The 26,267-nt window shown below is 41.7% G+C and overlaps 1 protein-coding gene across 1 annotated transcript in view; it reads left to right on the top strand.

Annotated features, from left to right (window-relative positions):
- LOC126469882 (E3 ubiquitin-protein ligase HERC2) overlaps positions 1-26,267 on the top strand; it is an 846,528-nt gene that overhangs the window by 682,291 nt on the left and 137,970 nt on the right. The window contains exon 71 of the mRNA XM_050097213.1: positions 23,840-24,017. Within this exon, the coding sequence (XP_049953170.1) occupies positions 23,840-24,017 (178 nt within the window). The remainder of the gene's footprint in view (positions 1-23,839; positions 24,018-26,267) is intronic.

The following is a 26,267-nucleotide window of genomic DNA, read 5'->3' as shown; positions in this document are numbered from 1 at the left end:
TATGCTCATAACGGCCTGCTATAATCACTCTCTCACATTCATTCAAATTATCTGGCTGCACCAAATATTCACTTTTACCTGGCACTAACATGAAAAATTAAGTTCCTAACTTACTGTGGTTACTTATGGGACCGAGATGGATCTTTCAAAATTTTCTTTTCCTCCTTCCAGCGGAAAGAATGGGCTGCTGGAAGGTACCAACACCAAATCTGAAAGAGGACTCACGTAACTAGTGCTTCTGACTCAAGAAATCATTCTGAAGGTGTTGTCTCTAGTAACAGAATGCATGCTGATCATCAGGATGTGTTTTTAGTTGTGAAATGAAAACAGGATAATTTTGAGAAGGTGTCCTCCCTCTATATACAAAAGGATTTAGAGGGAGTGTGTGACTTCTTAAAATCAGTAAAGCGCTTGTGTAATGGGACACTGTTAGCGGAAACTTCAAATTACCAGCAAGCCATTAAACCTACAAAAATTTAAATTCATCGGGAGTATGCAATAGACAATGAACTACACAGCACCTTGAATTACAGCAAAGGTGTTGTGACATGCAGGGATCTAGTTGACATGCCCAAGGAGGAATTGTAGTGTGAGTGGGCTCCAGAAGGTATTGTCGATGTGCAAAACATCACGAAGAGGGTGGATGGGGTCTTTTCAACTCCAACTGCTTTATGCTGGGCATTCAGTGGCACAAATCTTCCTCAGCATGTTAAGGCAAGATTCCATTGTCTCAGTGTGCAGCCTTATGTCACCAGCCCTACGCACTGTTTCAAATGCCAGCACTTTAGGCATACTACTCTTGGGTGTAAGGGAGAAGCCACTTATGGCAAATGTGGTAAGGCCTTCCAAGAAGAAGTCACTTGTTCATCTCCTTTGAAGTGTGCAAATTGCTCTGGGGCTCACCCTGTGGGGAGTTGGGACTGCAGTGTGTATCTATAAGAATGAAAGATACAAGAGCTTAAGACTACGAAGCGCATCCCATATAATGAGGCCAAAAATATATATGAAGCCATGTTTACCCCAATGTTTGCTATCTCATTTGCTTTGGTTCTTAAACAGCCAGTGCAGAAAACCGATGCTGCTACAAAAATGGAGGTTGGTAGTGTCAGTACTAGTACCTGCATTTGTCATTACAGTTGTGCTGCTGCAGTCATTTTGAAGTCTGTCCCTCCCCTGAGAACTTCAGAAAAGGCCGTGGTTTGCGATGTTTGGAACTCCCTGCCCCTCAAAAGATTCTCTCTGGTCCGCAGTCCAGCGCTACCACTACCACTTCTACATTTGTGCCGCGAAGCCTACTCAGCCCAGAAAACCAAAGTCGAATGTGAAGAATTGGCCACTGACAATGACAGGAAGTACACAGTCCAATGATGTCAGACTGGAGCTCATTTTGCCCAAAGACTGAGCCTTTACCCGTTGCAGTTTCCCCTCCCTGACAGAAAGTCAGGATGAAAGTGCTACCCCCATGGTAGATGGCTCCCATCCTGAAGTGGGACATTATGTGGTTCAGGACACATGTGGAGGAACTGAAACTGCTAGCACAGGCATGCCCCCCTTGCTTGTGTTTAGAAGATATGACTTTTATAGCCACTGACCCCCCTATGTTGTGGGGCTATATCCTTCTCTGAAAGGATGACCTGAATGCGGACAGAGTGGAGGGAGGGATTGTGCTGTGTTTGTCAGTAACACTCAACACTCCTCTGCTCTCTCCTTGGTTACTGACTTACAAGCAGTAGCCATTACTGTTCACGTGAGGCAGAAAATCACTATCTCCTCACTGTACTTGCCTCCCCAGAATGCAATAGACCATGATGCTCTCATAGGCCTTATTGAACAACTCCCATGTCCATTTGTCATACTGGGTGATTTCAGTGCTCATAGGGCTCGAGCTAGACTTATACACTGAAGTGCCAAAGAAAGGGGTATAGGCATGCATATTCAGATACAGACATATGGAAACAGGCAGAATATTCCACTGCACTTGGCAACCCCTATATAAAACAAGTGTCTCGTACAGTTACTAGATCAATTACTGCAGCTGCAATGGCAGGTTATCAAGATTTAAGTGAAACTTCCTGGTAGATTAAAACTGTGTGCAGGACCTAGACTCGAACTCGGGACCTTAGCCTTTCGTGGACAAGTGCTCTACCAATTCAGCTACCCAAGCACAACTCACGCCCCATCCTCACAGCTTTACTTCCACCAGTGCCTTGTCTCCTACCTTGGTAGAGCACTTACCTGCGAAAGGCAAAGGTCCCGAGTTCGAGTCTCAGTCTAGCACACAGTTGTAATCTGCCAGGAAGTTTCATATCAGCGCACACTCCACTGCAGAGCGAAAAATTCATTCTGGAAAGATTTAAGTGAGTTAGAACTTTGTGTTATAGTCAGCACACGAGCAATGGGACACAGCATCTCCGAGGTAGTGATGAAGTGGGGATTTTCCCATGCGACCATTTCACAGGTGTACTGTGAATATCAGGAGTCTGGCAAAAAATCAAATCCCTGACTTCGCTGCTGCCGGAAAAAGATCCTGCAAGAATGGGACCTATGACAACTGGAGAGAATCATTCAACATGACAAAAGTGCAACCCTTCCACAAATTGCTACAGATTTCAATGCTGAGCAATCAACAAGTGTCAGTGTGCGAACCATTCAATGAAATGTCATCAACATGGGCTTTCAGAACCAAAGGCCCACTCGTGTACCCTTGATGACTGCAGGACACGAAGCTTGATGTCTTGCCTGGGCCTGCCAGCACCGACACTGGACTGTTGATGACTGGAAACATGTTGTCTGGTCGAGTGGATGGACGTGTATTGGTATGGAGACAACCTCATGAATCCATGGACCTTGCTTGTCAGCAGGGGACTGTTCAAGCTGGTGAAGGCTCTGTAATGGTGTATGGCATGTGCAGTTCGAGTGACATGAGGGTACATACAACTCTGATAGGTGACACGTACATAAGCATCCTGTCTGATCACCTGCGTCCATTCATGTCCATTGCACATTCCGAAGTACTTGGGCAATTCTAGCAGGACAATGCGACATCTCACATGTACAGAATAGCTACAGAGTGACTCCAGGAACACTCTTCTGAGTTTAAACACCTCCACTGGCCCAAGAGATGAACATTATTGTGCATATCTGTGATGCCTTGCAACGTGCTGTTCAGAAGAGATTTCCACCCCCTTATACTCTCAGAGATTTATAGGCAGCCCTACAGCAGATATGGTGTCAATTCCCTCCAGCACAACTTCAGACATTAGTCAGGTCCATCCCACATTGTGTTGCGGCACTTCTGTGTGCTCACAAGGGCTCTACACAATATTAGGCAGGTGTACCAGTTTCTTTGGCTCTTCAGTTTACGTTCCCTAGGGGTCATATCCTGGAGAACCTCATGATGTCTCAGGGGCTGTGGATCCTCAATAGCCGGCCAGAGTGGCCGAGCAATTCTAGGTGCTTCAGTCTGGAACCGCGCGACCGCTACAGTCGCAGGTTCGAATCCTGCCTCGGGAATGGATGTGTGTGATGTCCTTAGGTTAGTTAGGTTTAAGTAATTCTAAGTTCTAGGGGACTGATGACCTCAGCATTTAAGTCCCATAGTGCTCAGAGCCATTTGAACCATTTAATCCTCAATACAGGCAGTCCCACTCATTTCTCAGCTGCTGTTGGGTCGTCCTCAGCCATGGACCTCTCTTTCTGCTCTCCCACCCTTGCAGATTCAGCTCAGTGGGAAGAACTAATGACCTTCATTCCATCGAACACTTCCCACTGTGGAAATGCCTAGTCAGTGGAGATCTACTTGAAGAGCAGTCATTGAAATGATCATCAGGGCTAGCTACATGCTGTACTGCCAGCTGGCTGTGTTTGAACACCGTGACAGCATCCAGGAATGGGTGTAACATATCACATAAGTGATCCATCATGCCACTGACTTATTCTTACCGAAGTCCTCTCGGCATTTTGTGAGGCAGCTTGTTCCATGATGTACCAGTGAACGCTGCTTAACAATCTGGGACAGGTAAGTGGCTCTTCCACCATTTAAATGCTGTGCAACAGGAGGCAACCTCAGCATTTCGGGTCACAAGGGCCAAGGCTTGGTGTGTAATTAAGGTCTTGGCAAGCATTCCTGGAGCCCATCAACCATCCCACTTGTTCTACAAAAGTATGGGATGTCATCCGGAGATTTCCAGTAAACGCAGCCGTTTACTCGTAGCAGCAGTGCTGAAACGTGGTTGTCTCCAAACAACACCCAGAGACATTGCTCAAATGATGGCAGAGCAGAATGAGATTTTCACTCTGCAGCGGAGTGTGCGCTGATATGAAACTTCCTGGCAGATTAAAACTGTGTGCTGGACCGAGACTCGAACTCGGGACCTTTGCCTTCCGCAGGCAAGTACTCTACCAAATGAGTTAACCAAGCACGACTCACGCCCCGTCTTCACAGCTTTACTTCTGCCAGTACCTCGTCTCCTACCTTCCAAACTTTACAGAAGGTCTCCTGCGAACCTAACAGAGCATTTTGCAGTGACTGCTTCCAAAGCCAACCAGGCTATGGCATTTTGTTGCTACTATGCAACTGTGAAGGTGGACGAGTTGGACTTCAGATCCCACAAATCAGAGGCATATAAGTGCCCTTTCTCCATGCGGGAACTGGAATCAGTACTGTCGGGGGCTTGTGATACTGTACGCAGTCACAACCAAATCTGTTACTGCATGCCTAGACATTTGCCAGCAGTGCCAAAGGAAATTCTACTTGAATGTTTTAATTTGATATGCAGACAGACCAGTTTCCCAACTTGTGCAGAGAGGCAGTTCTGATACCTCTCCTCAAACCAGAGAAGGACCACACGTCTCAGTTATTGCTGCAATGTCGCCTTAAAGCGAGTATTTAACTGGTGTCTGGTCTGGTTGTTAGAGACCAGGCAACTCCTTAGCCAACCTCAGCATGGATTCCAGAGATTGTGGTCCATTGTCGACAACCTGAGCATACTAGAAGCAGCTTTTCAGCAGGATTTTGTACAGAAATGTCACTTGTCTCATTATATTCTTTGACATCAGCAAGGCATGTGACACTACTTGGGGACACAGTATTCTCGAGCAACTCTATCAATAGGGCCTTTGTGGACAGCTCCCATCTTCATAAGGTCTTTCCTGTCTAAGTGCTTTTTAGGTCCCAAGATGTTGACGTGCTGTTGGACCATTTTGAGCAGGAGAATAATCTTCCACTGGGCAGTGTTTTTAATGTTACCCTGTGTGCCATAGCCATAAGCAATATCATGTCTATGTTATGCAGTCCTGTATGGTGCTCCTTATGTATGCATGATTTTGCTGTTTTCTGTTCCTCCTCCTCCAGTGCTGCAACAGTGACCCATCAGTTGCAACTTGCCATGCAGTTGTTAGAGGAGTCAGCTGCAATGATGGGTTTTCAGTTTTCTGCAGAGAAGACTGTGTGTATTCATTTTAATCATTCTCAATGTATTTTTAATTTACCAGACTTGCATATGAGGGACATCATTCTACATTTTAAAAACTCAGTGAGGTTTCTGACCCATTTTTTACTCCAAATTGTTGTGGTTGCAACAGCTACGAGATCTGAAAACTGGATCCCTGAAGGCACTGGACATCATAAAGTGCCTTAGCACATGTCTTGGGGGAGTGGACAGGGCACGTCTGCTCCAGTTTTATAGGGCTTTCATACATTTGTGGCTAGACTATGGATGTACAGTTTATGGATCTATGAGACCTTCTTATTTGAAGATCATTGACGCTGCCCATCATGAGGGGATTATGCTGGCCACGGGTGCTTACCGGTATAGGACCAGCTCCATACCCAATCTCTATGCTGAGGCTGGTGAACCACCTCTTACAATCTGATGGTAACTCCTCATGGTGCATCAGGTATGTAAGTTCCTCACAGCTCCAAATTCAGCTGCATACTGTACTGTTGCTTGTCTGCCTCTGGGATGCCTTTTCTCCAACCGTCCACGAGCAACAAGGCCCTTTGCAGTCCATGTATGGCATGTGTTGGAATCACTTGTGAAGCAAGTACAACATCAATTCCAGGGTTTTTAACCGTCTGCTGCCCTCGTTACTGCAGAAGGCCAGGGTAATTTTAGGTTTGGTGCAGTACAGGAGAGCTTGCACTCCTGCATATGTTTGTAATACATTATTTTATAACATTTGAACTGAGCACAATCACTCTACATCTGTCTTTATGGATGGGTCAAAACGATGGAACTCTGTTCGTTGCTCTGTTGTTTTCCCTGATCATGTTCCCATCCAACTGCCTGTAGACTTTAATATCTTCAATGTGGAATTATATACAGTCTTGCAGGTACAGGAACAGATGAGATGTGCTTCCAATGCTAAATTTCTTGTCTGTTTCGATTCTCTGAGTGCCCTTCACTCTCTCCAATTCTTGTACCCAGCAGATAAAGTAGTCCAGAATATCCAGGATGACCTGCTTCAACTACAATGACGGGGGAAAAAGTTGCTGGGTACCAGGGCAGATGGGTGTTGTGGGGAATGAAATGGCAGATATTGCAGCCATGGAAGCATGTTGTATTTCTCAGTTATTTCAGTGTGCCATCCCCCTGCTTGCTGTCACCTCGCAGTTGAGGTACAAAGTCATGTGTCGATGGCAACACGAGTGGCTCTAGGTGACTGTGTCTCATAAAGTCCACCATGTGGCCATGGAATACCACAAAGACAGGATGAGGTCCTCCTTAATCATCTTCGCATAAGCCACAGCCCTCTTCTTACTTATGCGCGATGACCCTCCAATGTGTAGTGCTTGTGGCGAACAGATCACTGTGCACCACATTTTACTAGACTGTTTTTTATACCCGGACGAGAATGCAAGGAGAGATTTGCCATTAGATCTGCCCTGTTTTGTTTTTTAAATGATGTTCAAATTAATGTGGTATAGCTTTTAAGGTTTTTGATGTGTCGAACTTCGTTTCCAAAAATTTAGGGAGATACTTTTTGTGTGTTATCAGGGTGACAGACTCCCCCATGTTTTATGTAAACCGTTAGCCAGTTACATTTCTCTGTGTCTTCCTTTTAGCTCTTCTGTGGTTTTATATCTGTTTTAATTCTTCGATACGTTCTCAGTTGTCTTTAGGCATATGAGATAGAGTGATTGTGTGACTCAACACGAGTGAGGTGGGAGTAAGTGAATGAGTGTCATTTTATAGCTTTCCTTCTCGTTTTGTGCAACAAGTCTAGAGATTTAATTCACATTCATTTGTTTTAATGAGTGCAAGGGCACTGATAACCTCATCAATGAGTGCTCATAAGTTCCACACACACACACACACACACACACACACACACACACACACACACCATCTTGTGGTTCATTATGGCCACTGACTTTCTTGAAATCAACACTGTGATTAAGGAAAACTTCGAAAATACAATGTATTATGCACTCTCAAAACTTAAAATAACTCCAAATAACTTAACAGGAATGCAGCCGGGTGACATCATTGACAACCACTGATATTTTGACAGGAGCATACACTGCCATTTGCAAGACATAACTGTATCACGTAAGTGCTGTGCAAAGGAATTTAAAATATCGGTTCTCGAGAAACTTCAGAAAGATAAACTCTCTCTCTCTCTCTCTCTCTCTCTCTCTCTCTCTCTCTCTCTCTCATACACACACACACTTCGTAAACAACTCTCTCTCTCTCTCTCTCTCTCTCTCTCTCTCTCTCTCTCTCACACACACACACACACACACACACACACACACACACACACACACTTCATAAACATTAGTGCCATCACAAACCAACAAACCAAAGATTACTTACGTCAGAAGTTATTGATAGTGAAATTAGTAATCAATGGCTGAAACAGCATTACCTACATCTACATCTACATCTACATCTACATTGATACTCCGCAAGCCACCCAACGGTGTGTGGCGGAGGGCACCTTACGTGCCACTGTCATTACCTCCCTTTCCTGTTCCAGTCGCGTATGGTTCGCGGGAAGAACGACTGTCTGAAAGCCTCCGTGCGCGCTCTAATCTCTCTAATTTTACATTCGTGATCTCCTCGGGAAGTATAAGTAGGGGGAAGCAATATATTCGATACCTCATCCAGAAACGCATCCTCTCGAAACCTGGCGAGCAAGCTACACCGCGATGCAGAGCGCCTCTCTTGCAGAGTCTGCCACTTGAGTTTATTAAACATCTCCGTAACGCTATCACGGTTACCAAATAACCCAGTGACGAAACGCGCCGCTCTTCTTTGGATCTTCTCTATCTCCTCCGTCAACCCGACCTGGTACGGATCCCACACTGATGAGCAATACTCAAGTATAGGTCGAACGAGTGTTTTGTAAGCCACCTCCTTTGTTGATGGACTACATTTTCTAAGCACTCTCCCAATGAATCTCAACCTGGTACCCGCCTTACCAACAATTAGTTTTATATGATCATTCCACTTCAAATCGTTCCGTACGCATACTCCCAGATATTTTACTGAAGTAACTGCTACCAGTGTTTGTTCCGCTATCATATAATCATACAATAAAGGATCCTTCTTTCTATGTATTCGCAATACATTACATTTGTCTATGTTAAGGGTCAGTTGCCACTCCCTGCACCAAGTGCCTATCCGCTGGAGATCTTCCTGTATTTCGCTACAATTTTCTAATGCAGCAACTTCTCTGTATACTACAGCATCATCCGCGAAAAGCCGCATGGAACTTCCGACACTATCTACTAAGTCATTTATATATATTGTGAAAAGCAATGGTCCCATAACACTCCCCTGTGGCACGCCAGAGGTTACTTTAACGTCTGTAGACGTCTCTCCATTGATAACAACATGCTGTGTTCTGTTTGCCAAAAACTCCTCAATCCAGCCACACAGCTGGTCTGATATTCCGTAGGCTCTTACTTTGCTTATCAGGCGACAGTGCGGAACTGTATCGAACGCCTTCCGGAAGTCAAGAAAAATAGCATCTACCTGGGAGCCTGTATCTAATATTTTCTGGGTCTCATGAACAAATAAGGCGAGTTGGGTCTCACACGATCGCTGTTTCCGGAATCCATGTTGATTCCTACATAGTAGATTCTGGGTTTCCAGAAATGACATGATACGCGAGCAAAAAACATGTTCTAAAATTCTACAAGAGATCGACGTAAGAGATATAGGTCTATAGTTTTGCGCATCTGCTCGACGACCCTTCTTGAAGACTGGGACTATCTGTGCTCTTTTCCAATCATTTGGAACCCTCCGTTCCTCTAGAGACTTGCGGTACACGGCTGTTAGAAGGGGGGCAAGTTCTTTCGCGTACTCTGTGTAGAATCGAATTGGTATCCCGTCAGGTCCAGTGGACTTTCCTCTATTGAGTGATTCCAGTTGCTTTTCTATTCCTTGGACACTTATTTCGATGTCAGCCATTTTTCCGTTTGTGCGAGGATTTAGAGAAGGAACTGCAGTGCGGTCTTCCTCTGTGAAACAGCTTTGGAAAAAGGTGTTTAGTATTTCAGCTTTACGCGTGTCATCCTCTGTTTCAATGCCATCATCATCCCGTAGTGTCTGGATATGCTGTTTCGAGCCACTTACTGATTTAACGTAAGACCAGAACTTCCTAGGATTTTCTGTCAAGTCGGTACATAGAATTTTACTTTCGAATTCAATGAACGCTTCACGCATAGCCCTCCTTACGCTAACTTTGACATCGTTTAGCTTCTGTTTGTCTGAGAGGTTTTGGCTGCGTTTAAACTTGGAGTGAAGCTCTCTTTGCTTTCGCAGTAGTTTCCTAACTTTGTTGTTGTACCACGGTGGGTTTTTCCCGTCCCTCACAGTTTTACTCGGCACGTACCTGTCTAAAACGCATTTTACGATTGCCTTGAACTTTTTCCATAAACACTCAACATTGTCAGCGTCGGAACAGAAATTTTCGTTTTGATCTGTTAGGTAGTCTGAAATCTGCCTTCTATTACTCTTGCTAAACAGATAAACCTTCCTCCCTTTTTTTATATTCCTATTAACTTCCATATTCAGGGATGCTGCAACGGCCTTATGATCACTGATTCCCTGTTCTGTACATACAGATTCGAAAAGTTCGGGTCTGTTTGTTATCAGTAGGTCCAATATGTTATCTCCACGAGTCGGTTCTCTGTTTAATTGCTCGAGGTAATTTTCGGATAGTGCACTCAGTATAATGTCACTCGATGCTCTGTCCCTACCACCCGTGCTAAACATCTGAGTGTCCCAGTCTATATCTGGTAAATTGAAATCTCCACCTAAGACTATAACATGCTGAGAAAATTTATGTGAAATGTATTCCAAATTTTCTCTCAGTTGTTCTGCCACTAATGCTGCTGAGTCGGGAGGTCGGTAAAAGGAGCCAATTATTAACCTAGTTCGGTTGTTTAGTGTAACCTCCACCCATAATAATTCACAGGAACTATCCACTTCTACTTCACTACAGGATAAACTACTACTAACAGCGATGAACACTCCACCACCGGTTGCATGCAATCTATCCTTTCTAAACACCGTCTGTACCTTTGTAAAAATTTCGGCAGAATCTATCTCTGGCTTAAGCCAGCTTTCTGTACCTATAACGATTTCAGCTTCGGTGCCTTCTATCAGCGCTTGAAGTTCCGGTACTTTACCAACGCAGCTTCGACAGTTGACAATTACGATACCGATTGCTGCTCGGTCCCCGCATGTCCTGACTTTGCCCCGCACCCGTTGAGGCTGTTGCCCTTTCTGTACTTGCCCAAGGCCATCTAACCTAAAAAACCGCCCAGCCCACGCCACACAACCCCTGCTACCCGTGTAGCCGCTTGTTGCGTGTAGTGGACTCCTGACCTATCCAGCGGAACCCGAAACCCCACCACCCTATGGCGCAAGTCGAGGAATCTGCAGCCCACACGGTCGCAGAACCGTCTCAGCCTCTGATTCAGACCCTCCACTCGGCTCTGTACCAAAGGTCCGCAGTCAGTCCTGTCGACGATGCTGCAGATGGTGAGCTCTGCTTTCATCCCGCTAGCAAGACTGGCAGTCTTCACCAAATCAGATAGCCGCCGGAAGCCAGAGAGGATTTCCTCCGATCCATAGCGACACACATCATTGGTGCCGACATGAGCGACCACCTGCAGATGGGTGCACCCTGTACCCTTCATGGCATCCGGAAGGACCCTTTCCACATCTGGAATGACTCCCCCCGGTATGCACACGGAGTGCACATTGGTTTTCTTCCCCTCTCTTGCTGCCATTTCCCTAAGGGGCCCCATTACGCGCCTGACGTTGGAGCTCCCAACTACCAGTAAGCCCACCCTCTGCGACTGCCCGGATCTTGCAGACTGAGGGGCAACCTCTGGAACAGGACAAGCAGCCATGTCAGGCCGAAGATCAGTATCAGCCTGAGACAGAGCCTGAAACCGGTTCGTCAGACAAACTGGAGAGGCTTTCCGTTCAGCCCTCCGGAATGTCTTTCGCCCCCTGCCACACCTTGAAACGACCTCCCACTCTACCACAGGTGAGGGATCAGCCTCAATGCGGGCAGTATCCCGGGCAACCACAGTCGTAGTCCGATCAGGGGATGCGTGGGACGAGCTGGCCGTCCCCGACAAACCCCCATCCCGACCCCCACAGTGATGCCCATTGGCAACAGCCTCAAGCTGTGTGACCGAAGCCAACACTGCCTGAAGCTGGGAGCGAAGGGATGCCAACTCAGCCTGCATCCGAACACAGCAGTTGCAGTTCCTATCCATGCTAAAAACTGTTTTGCTAAGAACGTCTGAACTAATCTACAGAGAGCGCAAACAAATCGACAAAATTTAAACGGTTATTAAAATACAAGATTGCCTAGTAAATGCAGTAATGCTGCTACTTGCGCACTGCTGACACTGCTCGGCGGCGGAAGGAGACTAAGCGAAATTACACTATTCAGATACTAAAACACGATGCTACACTCTCAAATACTATAATACGCTCGAAATTTATGAACTAAACAATGCAAGTACCAAAAACACGCAAAGAAATTAAGAATTAAACTCTGCCCCTCTGTTTCTTGACAAGGGATGAGGAGGGGGGAGGGGGGGTGAGAGAGAGAGAGAGAGAGAGAGAGAGAGAGAGAGAGAGGATTCCATGCAGAATTTAAACAAAAATCACCATCTCTGTTTATAAGGTAACTTGCTAATTTAATATCAACAGCTTCCTTAATAACACTATCCATATAGCTCGAAGTGCATGCCAAAATCTCCATGTTGTTATATTCCATAGGATCACAAGTACCAAGACAATGTCCTGCGATGGGAGATTTGCTCGGCTGTTGTCAGCAGTGCAGTGCAGATGTAGTGTTTCCTGTCTGATTCAGCATATCGCAGGATTGATGCTGACTCCACAAATTTGTTGAGAGAAAGACTAACGGCTCCCTGAAGAAAAGTTCCTTATCACAGGAGACAGTCAAGGGTCTTAACTCTTATTGTGCAGTTTCCTGTAGGTTATATGGCCTCCCTAAGGTGCACATGGAATGGGCTCCTCTTTGTTCAATTGTGAGTAACATTGGTGCTCCAACATGTTGTATAGCAAAAAACCTTGCTACTCTGTTGGTTGGTCTGAGCACCACATTAAGAACTCAGCAGATTCCTTATGTCAATTAGAGGGAATGCGATTGAATTACTCTGATATTCTAGTAAGTTTTGATGGAGTCTCTCTCTTCACTCAACTTCCTCTGTCTAATTTGTTATGGTTGATTGGGGTTGGGTTTGATACTGAATTAACGAACCTATTTGGACATGTCTTGACTTCCACTTACTTTTTATTCAATGATCTGTATTACAAGCAGACAGATGGAGTTGCAATGGGAAGCCTGTTGTCATCTATTATTGCCAATTTGTTTATGAAAGACTTTGAGGTACATGCCTTGGTGGTGGCAGTTTTAAATCCTGTGTGATTTTTTTTTTTTTTTCAGATATATGGGCAATACTTTTGTTGTTTGGCCACAAGGCATGAGAATTTGAATGACTTTTTAGAACACCTGCTTTCAGCCCGCCCGAATATTTGTTCGACAGTGGAGGTGGAAAAGGATGGCTGTCTTCCCTTCCTTGATGTGTTGGTCAGGTGCAAGAGTGATGGTACGTTGGGGCATGCCATTTATAAGAAGCCTACTCACACTGATTTGTATCTGCTGCCTGATCGTTGTCACCATACAGCTCAGTGTGAAGGGGTACTTTATACATTGGTTCACACAGCCCATGTCATCTCGGACCCTGATACTTTGTCAGCTGAGTTGGCGCATCTTGAAGTCACGTTCCATCTGAATGGGTATAGTGAAAGACAGATCAACTGTGCACTGTGCCTTTCGAATGGGAAAGCTCGTATTTTGCAGAAATATGACATGAAGTGTGTTTTTCGACCAGATCAGAGTTCTTGTCGTTTTAGGTTCCATAAAGGATGATCTTGGTTTGTGTAAGGCAGGTGTGTACCGTATTACTTGCAGTTGTGGCATGTCATATATTGGTCACACTGTCACGACTGTGGAGGACCAGTGTACTGAGCACAAGCGGCATGCACATATACAACAGCTGAGCAAATCTGCAGTTGCTGGACGTTGTCTTGGCACCAGTCATCCAATGGAATATAACAGTTCAAGATTGTGGCATCCATTTTCAGCTATTGGGATAGTATTATTAAGGGGGGTAGGACGTTAAACGGGATGACTTGGACCAGGAGAGGCACCAGAGGACATTTTAATTTCCACTTCTATGAATAAATTCATAAAACTTTGTCAAAATGACCAGAAAGGATTCAGGATTTACACTCATAGAAGTGGAAGTTCAAAATGTGTAATTTGACCTTTTTTCACTTACCCTTGGCTGCATTTGTTGCTATAGGTACACTTTTCTTCATAAGTAACAGAGATTCTTCGATGAATTTTGCACAGCATACAAACTGTACTTACAGGTGTATGAAACTATAGAATTTTCCAAATCTATTGAAAACTGTGGTAAAAATTGATATCATTAACTATAAAATTTGAGTTTTTTCTAAACATGAAGTTTAAAATGTAACAGCACCATCATTTTTTATAAATTAAATAATTTATAAAGTTTCATACACCTGTAAGTATGGTTTTTGTGCTGTGCAAAGTTCATCGAAGAATTTCTCTTACTTATGAAGAAATATATACCTACAGCAACAAACGCAGCCAATAGTAAGTGAAAAAAATGATGAATTTTCACATGTAAAACAAAAATAATTTTGTTATCTTTTTGAACTTCCACTGCTATGACTGTGAATCCTGAATCCTTCCTGGTCATGCTGACAAAGTTTTATGAATTTATTCATAAAAGTATAGACAGTGGGAACTAAAAAGTCCTGTGGTGTCTCTCCTGCTCCAAGACAGCCCGTTTAACGTCCTACCCCCCTTAAGGAAGCTGTTGAAATTAAATTAGCAAGTAACCTTATAAATAGAGATGATGGTATTTGTTTAAATTCTATATGGAATCCTGCTCTTTCCCCTGTCAAAGAACAGGAAGACAGACTTAATGCTATCTCATGCATTATTTATTATTAATTTCACCATTCATAATTTGTGTCATCAGTCATCTTTGGTTTGTAATGGCACTAATGCTTACAGTGTGTATCAGTGTTATCTTTCTGGAGTTTCTCTGGGAACCAAGGTTTTAATTTCCTTCGCACAGTACTTACTTGCTGCAGTTATGTCTTCAAAATGGCAGGATGTGCTCCTGTCAAAATATCGGGGGTTGTTGATGACATCACCTGGCTGCATTCCCATTAGTTACTTGAACATTGTATATGCCAGGAGAAGCTCAAGTCCCACATTGAAGTAACTCTTCGGTATGATCCACTACATTTCACTGAAGTATATCCTCTCAGTGGCTGTCCTTGATTGGCCTTCCCAGTTCCTTGTGCCTGGTTCATAGTGAGTCTTACATAGGTCTAATAACCTGTACAACTGCTCTGTCAGACCTAGCGACTGCACAAGTGATGTATATCAGTTTGATATCCAGATGACTGTGCCGCTGTGCATGGGTGGACGCCTCTGTCGTAATTAGGTACTGGAACACCACTACACAAATTAATTATTACAACACAGAGGTAAACCGGAACATCCACTTCAGGTTAGAAATGTATATGAATCAGTCCAGGATGAGAATTAAATCCTACAACAAAACATTCTCCTCCAGAAATTAATATCCATTGTAATATATTGATTCAGTACTAAATCAAACAATGGAAAATCCAGGGTGGAATGTAACAGTATAATGAAAAGGGAAGTTGCCAATCACCGTATAGCGGAGATATTGAGTCGCACATAGGCACAACAAAAAGACTGTCAGAAGTAAAGCTTTCGGCCTGTAAGGCCTTTGTCACACACACCAATGCAAACACAACTCACACATGTGACTGCTGTCTCAGGCAAGTGTCATCTGTTTTTGACGAATGTCTTACTGGCTGAAAGCTTTAGTTGTGACAGTATTTTTGTTGTTCCTATCTGCAACTCAGCATCTGCTCTGTATGGTGAGTGGCAACTTTCCTTTTCATAAAATGGTTACAGATTCAGTACTGTTTTATACGTTAGCTTGTCCATGGAATGGACGTTTGTCACTGTTCTGAATGGGGTTGCATTGAAGAGTATATTCACTTAACTAAAATATAACTTTTTACTTAGCTGGTTGTCTTGAAGTTTGCTTTGTTGCCTTCTTATAGAGGCACAATTATGTCTGTTTTGTCTGAAGAACATCTGCTGATTCTAGAATTCTGAAAGCATAATGAATCACTAACTAAAAAATAAATATCTGCACATCTGAATAATTGTATTATGGGTTTTGACTCCCTGTTGAAAACTTCATCTATTCCTGGAGAGGGGAATGTAAATATGCAATTGTATTTAATCTGAATTTTGGTTTGTCATGTTTTAATCTAGAGAGAAATGCATACTGCTGCAAAATAATTTCCTTCATGATGATCTCATTTTTATAATGTTCTAGCAGATCTGCTAGCTGTATTCTGATTAAATTTATGTAGCTGGAATTAGTTTTCACAAATGAGACATTTATTTATTTATGTATTTTCTCTTTTATTTTTGTCTGTTATCTGCATAAAATAACAGACCAATAGTTGCACATGAATTGACATGAATAAAACAATACTGTTTTAACATAATTTCAATTGTGTTAATGTAAAACAAAAACATTAGGGGACATAAAAAGCTTGTTTAAATTATTTCTGTTCACTTAATAGTAATAGTTTTATCCGTGGTGCTGATTGTGTCTGTCACTTCAGCAGCAGCCAGTTTATGAAACAGACATAAAGTCTCACTCACAATTTGTAAAAAGCTGTTGTAACTGTTCCTGAGTCTGACCACACTTCCCAACAAAATTTTGCTGCTCAAATATAATGCCACTGGTGTAAGTATTCCAAGCCAAGATAGATCCAGTGAGTGCTCGAAGGTCTAACAGTTTATCCATGGTGGAAATCTTCTAAATTGTGGTACACTCTTGATAAAAGCAAAGCAGAGTTCAGGAAACACAGCACCTTCTTAAACCAATGTGTTTCCATGATTGAAGTTCACTTTTGCTAGAACTGAAATGTCTTGACTCCTCTGAGTCGCAGACGGAGTTTGAATACAGGAGGGAAGCTGAAATCCTCCTAAAATGGAACTGTTTATAGAATAAAAACCTTCTTGGCACTCTTTTTCCTATAATCAGATGGTATTCTTTTTCAGTAAATTACATGAATATGGTGCAATCATACTCTGGCTATGTAGTGACTCGTGTAAGATTCCAGAACTGCAATCCGGGTATGCAGCTGTACAGCATGCCACAGATGTTCCAAGATGCCAGCACCACAGAGGCCCCCCACTCTCAGATGCAGGTGCAGCCTCCCTGTACTGCACTCTGCCGGCCAGCTGATGAGTTACAGAGTTGGGCCCGGCCAGACTCATGCACAGTCTGATGTTTACTTCAGCCGATGCGACTCGGACTAGTAGGGCAGCCACTCTGTGGCAAGTGTATTTTCTGTATCAAATACTTGAAGTAATAAAGTGTTGTGTTCACTTGTGCTCTTGTAGTCAGAACAGATTACTAATGTACTTCTATAATATCCACGTATTCCAAAAAAGGATTGCAATTGTTTTTGATTTTTGGGTTATGAAAACTCAGCTGTGGCTTCAATTTTACCAAAATCTGGCAATATACATTTCTCAAGAATGCAGTGTTGCAGAAATTTCATATGATTAACCACAAATTTACTTTTTTCAGATTTTAAGATCATCTGTCCTGATTTCAATTTATCAACAATTTCTTTTAATAATAAGTAATTGACATCCAAACTATGTCTGCAATGCAAAATATTATAACATTTGTGGTTAATTTAGAAGACAATTCATGACCTAAAACCAGATCCAAAGCCCTGAGAAACTCGGCTACATAAACATTTAAACCAAAAGGTAGAATGCAATACCTGCAGAATTTACCATTCTACAAAAGTATTGTGTGTTTCTAAGATTCTGGAGTCAGTGGAATCAAATCCAGAAGTTAAATCTAAACTTGTCATCAGTTTAATAAACTCTCACTTATGCAATAACTCATTTACATTTTCAGGATGCTCATTTTCTCTGTCAATTAATTTTTCAGATGTCTGGATAGAACAAGTGCAACACCTTCATCATATTTTGCCACAACTATCACAGGATGTGTAGAATGTGTGAAGAATTACAAAAATGCAATAATAAAATAAACAACTTCTTTATTTTAACAAAGTACAAATGATTACTCTTGAAAGAAATAAGATTCTTTATCCTGAGTTACAACAGTTCAGATATGTGATGCATGCAGATGTTAGTTAGAGACACTAGCATAACTAGTAAACACAAAGGACTCACTAATACAGTGAAGACGATGCGCAACAGTACCTGAATTAGGACATATCAGTGTAGCTGATGTGAAAAAGCTAGCAATTAGTAAATGAAACAGCATGGCTGGGTATACTTAAAGTTAAGCATTGAACAGTCCATTTCCAGGTCTTCTCTGGCAGGCTAGAGAACCCGTAGCAGAGTCCAGGTGAATAGCAGTCAGTCATAGTTTAGCATGATGAGTCAGCTTTATCCAGGAAGTACTGCCTGCATCTTCATCTACTATAGGTTTCTCACTCTGCTCGTGCCCCACTACCTCTTCACTTTCAGAGAACGTATCATAAATATTTAAATTATCATCACCATCCTCATTAAAAAAATTTCCCTTATCAATATTGTAAAAGTTTTCTAGGTTACCTTCCTGCAATTCATAATTAACATCTTTTTTCTTTATTTTGTTCTGTCCTTTAGCTCTGTGTTTCCAGAAATTAAATGGTTCAAATGGCTCTGAGCACTATAGGACTTAACATCTATGGTCATCAGTCCCCTAGAACTTAGAACTACTTAAACCTAACTAACCTAAGGACAGCACACAACACCGAGTCATCACGAGGCAGAGAAAATCCCTGACCCCGCCGGGTATCGAACACGGGAACCTGGGTGTGGGAAGCGAGAACGCTACCGCACAACCACGAGCTGCGGACTTCCAGAAATTACCCCAATATCCTTGATCCACTCAAATTTTATTAATTTGTGTATTTACTCCTCCTTTGTAGCAACCATTTTGCATTGGATATCTGTCACCATTATTGGTCCATGAATTCAAATTATTTTTGCTCTCACATTCTAGACCTCCAATGATGTGACAGTTAATTCATCAGCTCATTAATTGCTCTCTGACTGAAATGCTGAGGTGGATGTTTATAATTTCAGTTTACATTATTTTGTTCATATTCCTTGTTTTGTTGTGTCTACTTTTTATCACAATATCTTGGTGGTCCCCTTTCTTGATTTCTGTGGCTATTCCCTTCATTTCTCCCATTATAGTTATTATTCCCCCAGTTTACATTGTAACGCTCCTAAATAAAAAGAATTGGATGAAAACCCCATTTTTCATTTTTTTCAAAAGCTTTATCCAACTTACCTGCATATATGAAGAACAGTTTAACTGATGCATCGGGCCCATATACCAACCCCCACCAAACATTCTCAGGTAAATTCAACTTCAGTGCATTGATTGTTTGATATGTCTAAAGGTTGGTTCAAATGAACAAGTATCTTTAATTGATTTTTACCAAATTCTTCCATAACCTCGGTACGCTCCCAGTAACTAGGCCCACTGAGGCATTCAGTTTTAATTCTAGCCTGCTCTGGCTCTGGCCAAAATTTGTCAAGGGGATTCCTTTGAAATTCTTGATAAGTTGAATCTTGTGTACAAGTCTGATATGGCCAAGGTAGTGCCTCCCCATCTAAACATATTTTCACATTTAATTTTGGCAGTCAGTTTTGGAATGAAATTGTCTTTACAGTATTATAACAAATCAAAAGGATGCAAACTGCCATCATAAGGAAAACTTTTCACTGGTGTATTAGACAAAACAGTACAATCTGTTAATGATTTTTCCTTCCTGGGGGACAACAGTCATGTAGCACTTTTTGAGAGAAATTCCCACCATTTAACTTTAAATTTGTATTCATTTATTTCACACAATCATGATTTTGGCCTTATAGCTATTTTCAAGTATAATTTCAAATCTCAAAAAAGTCTGATCTGCATAAATAACACATATTTGTTGAAATAACATTTATGAAGTCTTATAAACAAGAGCTTATTTTAAAGGATATGTGTATATATCAAAGACAAAATATGCCTAAAATTGTACATAGAAAATGAACATTAGTGAACAGTAATGATTATTTGACAGCCAATGTTGAAGTATCTGCCGTAGGCCCATGTATGAAATGACACCCAGTGTATTTCCTTAATGGAAACTAGACTAAAAATAGTGATGAACAAAATAAAATCTTCGTGTTTGAACACAAAACATTTCTTCAGTCAGATGTCCAGGTGATGGGACAAACTCTTTTTACTTAAACACAAAACAATAGTTCATGCAGAAGGCCTGATAATGGAGGAACAAAGTTTTAAATTAAAAGTTCTTTGCACACTTAATGTAGAAACAAAGCCTACAAAGCCTAATTAGCAGTTTGTGGCACATTTAGTGCAGAAACAAAGTCTGGAAGAGACCAGTAAGAGGCTGTGTTCACAGTGAGAAAATTTTTTAAGTCCAGTGAAGCTGGATAAAGAGAACTAATACAAGTCCACTGGTCAGTCACTGCATTGGAGCTGTGACTTGTTCTAGATGGCCACATTGCACAATCTGGCATGAGAAGGCTAGTTTGGATGACAGTGACAGTTTACCTATGGCTCTGGAGTGAGCTCCTTATTGAAGAAATGCATAAGCATCTGTTTCCTGACCCCACTCAAAGTGAACTTTCTACCCAAGGCCCATGCACTAGCCTAAGTACAGCCCTCGGCTCCATGATACAGTTGGTCTCGCTTCCTGCCGGACAGCCAATGTTGGAAAGAAGTCCATGTGGCCAGCGGCCTCTGCTAGCACTTCAGTAGCCGTCTGGTGGTTGCGTGTAGTATGGCAGCTCTTGGGTGTCGATTGTAAGACCGCCAATTGCCCGGGTAACTCGGATGTGATGTGGGTTGCATGTGTAAGCCCACGATTCTACAAATACATTGCTGTGACTTGCATTCATCATGTCCATACAGTGGTGTATGTATGTACTTGTATCCTTTAATATGAAAACTGGTTTATGAAATCAGATAAATATTATTTTGATGAGTAAATATCATTTAGGCAGGTTGGACATTTTTTTAAATTTCAAGTTGCACATGAGAATCAAAAAAATTAGAACCTGTTTTAAAAAATGTTTTTGCAGCTACACTTTCATGCAAAGTCTGTGATTGTTTTTGAATATCCAGCAAATTATTTTCCAATTATGACATTCATACAATCATTTGCCTTTTCACAAATAGTCTTTTCAACACTAAGAACTTTTTCATTTATATTACAAAATTTTATCTTGTAAGTGTTGTTGACAGATACAACTTTTGTACATGTATTAGATTCAATTTCTGAAATTTCACCTCGCAAACTAACTTCCAAATCAGTTACTTTTTGACCAACTGTCTGAACACTGAATACTATGCTTGTGACTGTTGTCATCTAATTCTGCAATTGTGGAATTTGTGTTTTCAAATTGATCACTTATTTCATTTTTAATGGCATGAATTATGTTATTCAGTTTTTCCTGAAAGCGTCATTGTTTCTAGCCATTTTAACTCCATTTTATTTTTTCCCCACGCTGGCTGTTAATTTTGATGTCTCATAAGCTGTTCTAGTTATGGTTTCTTTACAGGGTCTACAGAATTTTCCATACTGTGATTGCAAAATCCTAACCTTGAATCATTGTCCTCGAACAAGATGGGACTGAAACAGTTGAGTCTCTTTTTAATGCCATTTTCAAAGTTTGAACAATAATGAACCACTACAAAAAATTTGTTTCACATGCAAAAGAAAGTCACAACCAATAAATTTTCTATCACTGTTCCTACTCTGACAAGATGAAGAAAAAATATGAAATGATGTATGGAACTTTCACTTTAGTGTGTGTAGTTATGTCCTCTATGTTCCTCATTCGTATTGTTCACAGGTCTTAGTTGCTTTTCCATTTTGTGTCCACTCTATTGACTTTTGGATTCATTATAATTTTTTTCATTTCTAGCTTATATGAAAAATACATCAGTGATTAATATTTCTTCATACAATATTATTATCTGAAGCATGACACATCCACATGTAATATACCAATTTAGCACCATCTGTGCAATGACTTAGCCATCTAATGGACCTGTGCCATTGTTCTGAATGGAGTTGCAATAACATTTTACTTAGCAGATTATCTTGAAGTTGGCATCACTGTCTAGATATATACAGGGTGTCCCAGCTATCTTGTCCACCCAAAATATCTCTGGAACAATAACAGCTATTGGAAAGCGACTTTCACTGGTATCAATGTAGGGGTGGGGCCACGAATGTACGTATTTGGAAACATTCTAAAACGAAAGCATATGTGTTTTTTAACACAAACTTATGTTTTTTTAAATGGACCTCCTATATTTTTTCTTCAGCAATCCATAGCATGACAAAGCACATACACAATGGCGTTAATTGCATCGCAATATTCCTATTACACCCCGAGATATTGAGATGCGAAGTTGACGCTTGAAACACCCGACATGCGCTACTAGCGCACGTCCTGAGGCTCAGGCGTGAACCCCATGCTGCCCGTAATTGCAGCAGGATGGCAGCAGACTGTATTATTCGTTTCGGACCTCTTGATAAGTATGGAAGTGTGATTACGCATGTCAATCACATCGCAGCAGGATGGCAACAGACTGTATTATTCGTTTCGGACCTCTTGATAAGTATGGAAGTGTGATTACGCATGTCAATCACATCGCGATTACGGGCAGCGTGGGGTTCACGCCTGAGCCTCAGGACGTGCGCTAGCTGCGCATGTCGGGTGTTTCAAGCGTCAACTTCGCGTCTCAATATCTCGGGATGTAATGGGAATATTGCGATGCAATCAACGCCAATGTGTATGTGCTTTGTCATGCTATGGATTGCTGAAGAAAAAATATAGGAGGTCCATTTAAAAAAACATAAGTTTGTGTTAAAAAACACATATGCTTTCGTTTTAGAATGTTTCCAAATATGTACATTCATGGGCCGCAGCCCTACATTGATACCAGTGAAAGTCGTTTTCCAATAGCTGTTATTGTTCCAGAGATATTTTGGGTGGACAAGATAGCTGGGACACCCTGTATATTGGCAGATCCAAAGATCTCCTTTGTATGAAGAACATCTGCTGATGCTAGGATCTGAAAGTCTGATCCATCACTACCTACAAAACTACTAACACCCTCAGATGGCATGTGAAAGACAAGGGCCAGTTCAAGAACACTTTTGCATGCTAGTGACTTATCATTTGCCCCTGCCCCATCCCCACCACCCCTGCTTTTCCGTCATACATTTCACCCATGTCTGTTTTTGCTACTAATAGGAATATGCTCACTATACAAAACTTGTGCTTCGGGCCTCTGTTGACCCTCTCAGCTTACTGCCCCAAGCAGCCACTACTAATTATTATGGGTCCTGTATAGAAATCTTACTGTTTGGTGCCTCTGGCACCCATCTCAGCTTAGTGCCCCAAGAAGCAGTTTGTGCTCGGCTCTGTGACCCCTGCTCCTGTCCACTTATGGCACAAAGCACAGCTGATGCTCCTTTTGTAACTTCACAATATTTTAACACTTCAGGCGCTGGCATAACAACATGTAACATTTATTTGCTTCCTTCAGCTATCAATTCCAGCTACAATGTCTGCCTTCTGCTGCATCTCATACACAGCTTGCCTCCTTTAACCCACAACTTCCCACCAAGTGCACCAAGAGAAAGTTCAGAGAGAACATTTCAATCAAATAGGTGTATATCATTGTAAAAGACATTAATTTAATTAATTTAATATTTAGCATAAGTTGGTAAATTTAAGTTTACAGATTTTTGTGTTAAAACTTCAAACAATGGGAAGTCCAGGTTGGAAATCAACAATATTAGGAGAAGGATAGATTACTACTCACCATAAAGATGACACTCTGAGTTGCATAGGTGCAATGAAAAGACTGTTACACATTTAGTTTTCAGCCAAAGCTTTCTTCAGAAAAGGAAACATGCACATTCACACAAACAAGCATACCTCATTCACGCGACACTATCTGTGGCAGCTCCAACCAGAAAGCCAAATGCACATTTGTGAAACTTAAAGACAAGTCTGAAACTATACTGTCTTTGGCACTATTGTTGTAGCTGTAATCATGTGATTTGTATTTTCGTTTGTCTTTCCTCAGCTCATGTGATCGACCAAGAGTGGTTGAAGCCTTGAGAGGGAAGGAAATAGTAGATATAGCATGTGGTGGGGCTCACTCTGCTGCTATAACAAGTCGTCGTGAAGTGTACACGTGGGGGAAGGGCCGTTATGGTCGCTTGGGTCATGGAGACAGTGAAGACCAGCTAAAACCAAAATTGGTAAGACAATTTTCAAATTTAAGAGCTTAGGCTTTTGTGGCCAGGGTCTACATCAAGAAAATTTTTCTGTATATGTGACCATCTCATATGTAATAAAAGTACCAATGTTTTGGTTGCTATTGCAGGCAAACTTCATAAAGGTAATGAACGTTGCTTGCAGTAGCATTCAAGACATTAGTAGTTTTATTATATATGATGTGGTTACACACACGGAAGGATTTTATTGATATCATTTCCAAACTTTCAAATTATTTAAAATTATTTCTCTTCTACACATACTAACATTTTTGTGCTTTCAACATCATGCAGCCTGATTTTCCTTTCTTTTTAAGTGTTTTCAAGTGGTTTTGTCACCACAGATTTGCAGATCTGTTGGCAAGCTACTCTCAGCCACTTGTTTTTGTAATTCCACTTTCTTTGTTGTTTTCATTTCTCTTAGATTTGACTTTTTACCACTTATATTTTTTATATGTATTAAGATTACTCGCAGGGACTATAACATAGTTGTAAAAAGTGATGTACATTTGATGATACTCCTAACCCCTGTGGATTATGTGCATCAACTTACTATAAATTGGAAGGAAGATTTTTAAATTAACATTGATAACAGTGTTTCAGATTTTTTATGAATAGCTGTAACCTTCTAGGAAAAAACACTGATTTTATCTAAATATTAAAGGGAGAAAACAACCAGTTGATACTGTAGCTGTATCCAAATAAAAGCTCCAAAACATATGTTTATTAAAGATACTGATGCTCTCAAAAGGTAGCCATATTTACAGTTTAAACACTTCTGATACTCCATAAGGAGCAGTACATAATATTTAAGCTCAGCTACTATGCATTTCATTACTTAAGCCATTCAGGAGAGTGATCCTCAATCACTGTCTCCAAGGTTGTGCAGGAACAAGCACTCTGTTAGGCAGGCCTTGTTATGCCCTGGACTATGGCTCAAACAGAATGGTGGATGGCATATCAGTTTTAAGTGAGAAGATGAGTTAGGACCAGCCTCGGAAGGAAGACTGAGAAAATTATTGTGCCTTTGGCACTTCAAACTGATATAAAGTTCTGTGTACTGGCTCTACACAGGTGAATCTGGCCCAATCAACCGCCATATCATCGTCTGCCAGTGGCGTCACTGGATGCAATACGGAGGCTCAAGAGGCCAACAAACCACTCTCCTGGCAGTCGTTGGGTTTCTCAACCTTGGAATCACTATTAATTGGTCAAGTAGCTACTCAGTTGGACTCACGAGGCTGAGTGCACACCTGTCCGGTCCTGCCACCAACCAAAAATCCCTGGCAGTACTAGGAATCAAACTTGTCTTTTCCACACAGCAGTTGGCCCTGCTGACCACTCAGCTATGGAGGCAGACTATCTTCCCAAAGAGCTGTGCACAAATGCAAAACGAACCTTACAGAGTGATGGTAGTGCATTAACTGACCAACTGTCGCTCTATGTTGATACTGCAACTGACTATTACAGCCTGTGCATGATGGAGAGGTTGTGTTCTTTTTTTCTGATGATGTGTGGTTGTGTTTATTGGAGTATGTGAATTTGCTGAACAACTGATATTGAAATTCTGCAAATCCTCATGAGTCCACAGAGAGCTTCTCTGTGATGTGAAAAGATGAATGTGGTGTACAGTTTGTGTAACATGAGTTACTGGACCAAACTTTCTTCCACCAAACCATAACTTCTAGTTCAGAAATGGTGAAAAGATCTACTGTTGTTTTATGGAGGACATGCAAGAATGCACAATGCTATTACATCTCTGTGATAATAGCATGAGATGTTTTTGATGATACAGTAGATGTGCAAAAGCTCTGGTGTATATGTGATAAGGGGCACAGGCAGCATAGGAGTAGGACTAGCTCCAAGTGATTAGGAATGTATACTTCATACTAATTTCACATTCTATTTGGCTTGCCTTTGCCATTTAGGTGCATTTCATTCTAGTAAAAATATTTCTCCCTATCAGATCAGTTGGGAGAAACAAAATACACAGCTGGAAAGAAATAGTACATGGTTTCAGAGGTTTCCAATTCATTCAAGATTTATTGTTGCAACAGTACATATGGAGTACGTGAAATGATTACAATTCCAGATCAGTAGCACAGGTGGTTCAGAGGTATCAGAGCTCAACCCATGATGAAACACCCATATTAGTACGTGGTGTAGGCTCCATTGACAGTGCAGGTGCTGACTCTGGCATCCAGTTGATCATACAGAAGGTGAATATTGTCTGGG

The sequence above is a fragment of the Schistocerca serialis genome, chromosome 3 (assembly GCF_023864345.2).
Source record: "Schistocerca serialis cubense isolate TAMUIC-IGC-003099 chromosome 3, iqSchSeri2.2, whole genome shotgun sequence".
Lineage (NCBI taxonomy): Eukaryota > Metazoa > Arthropoda > Insecta > Orthoptera > Acrididae > Schistocerca > Schistocerca serialis.
The sequence above is the reverse complement of the archived record's forward strand: the minus strand, read 5'-3'. Positions and strand labels throughout refer to the sequence as shown.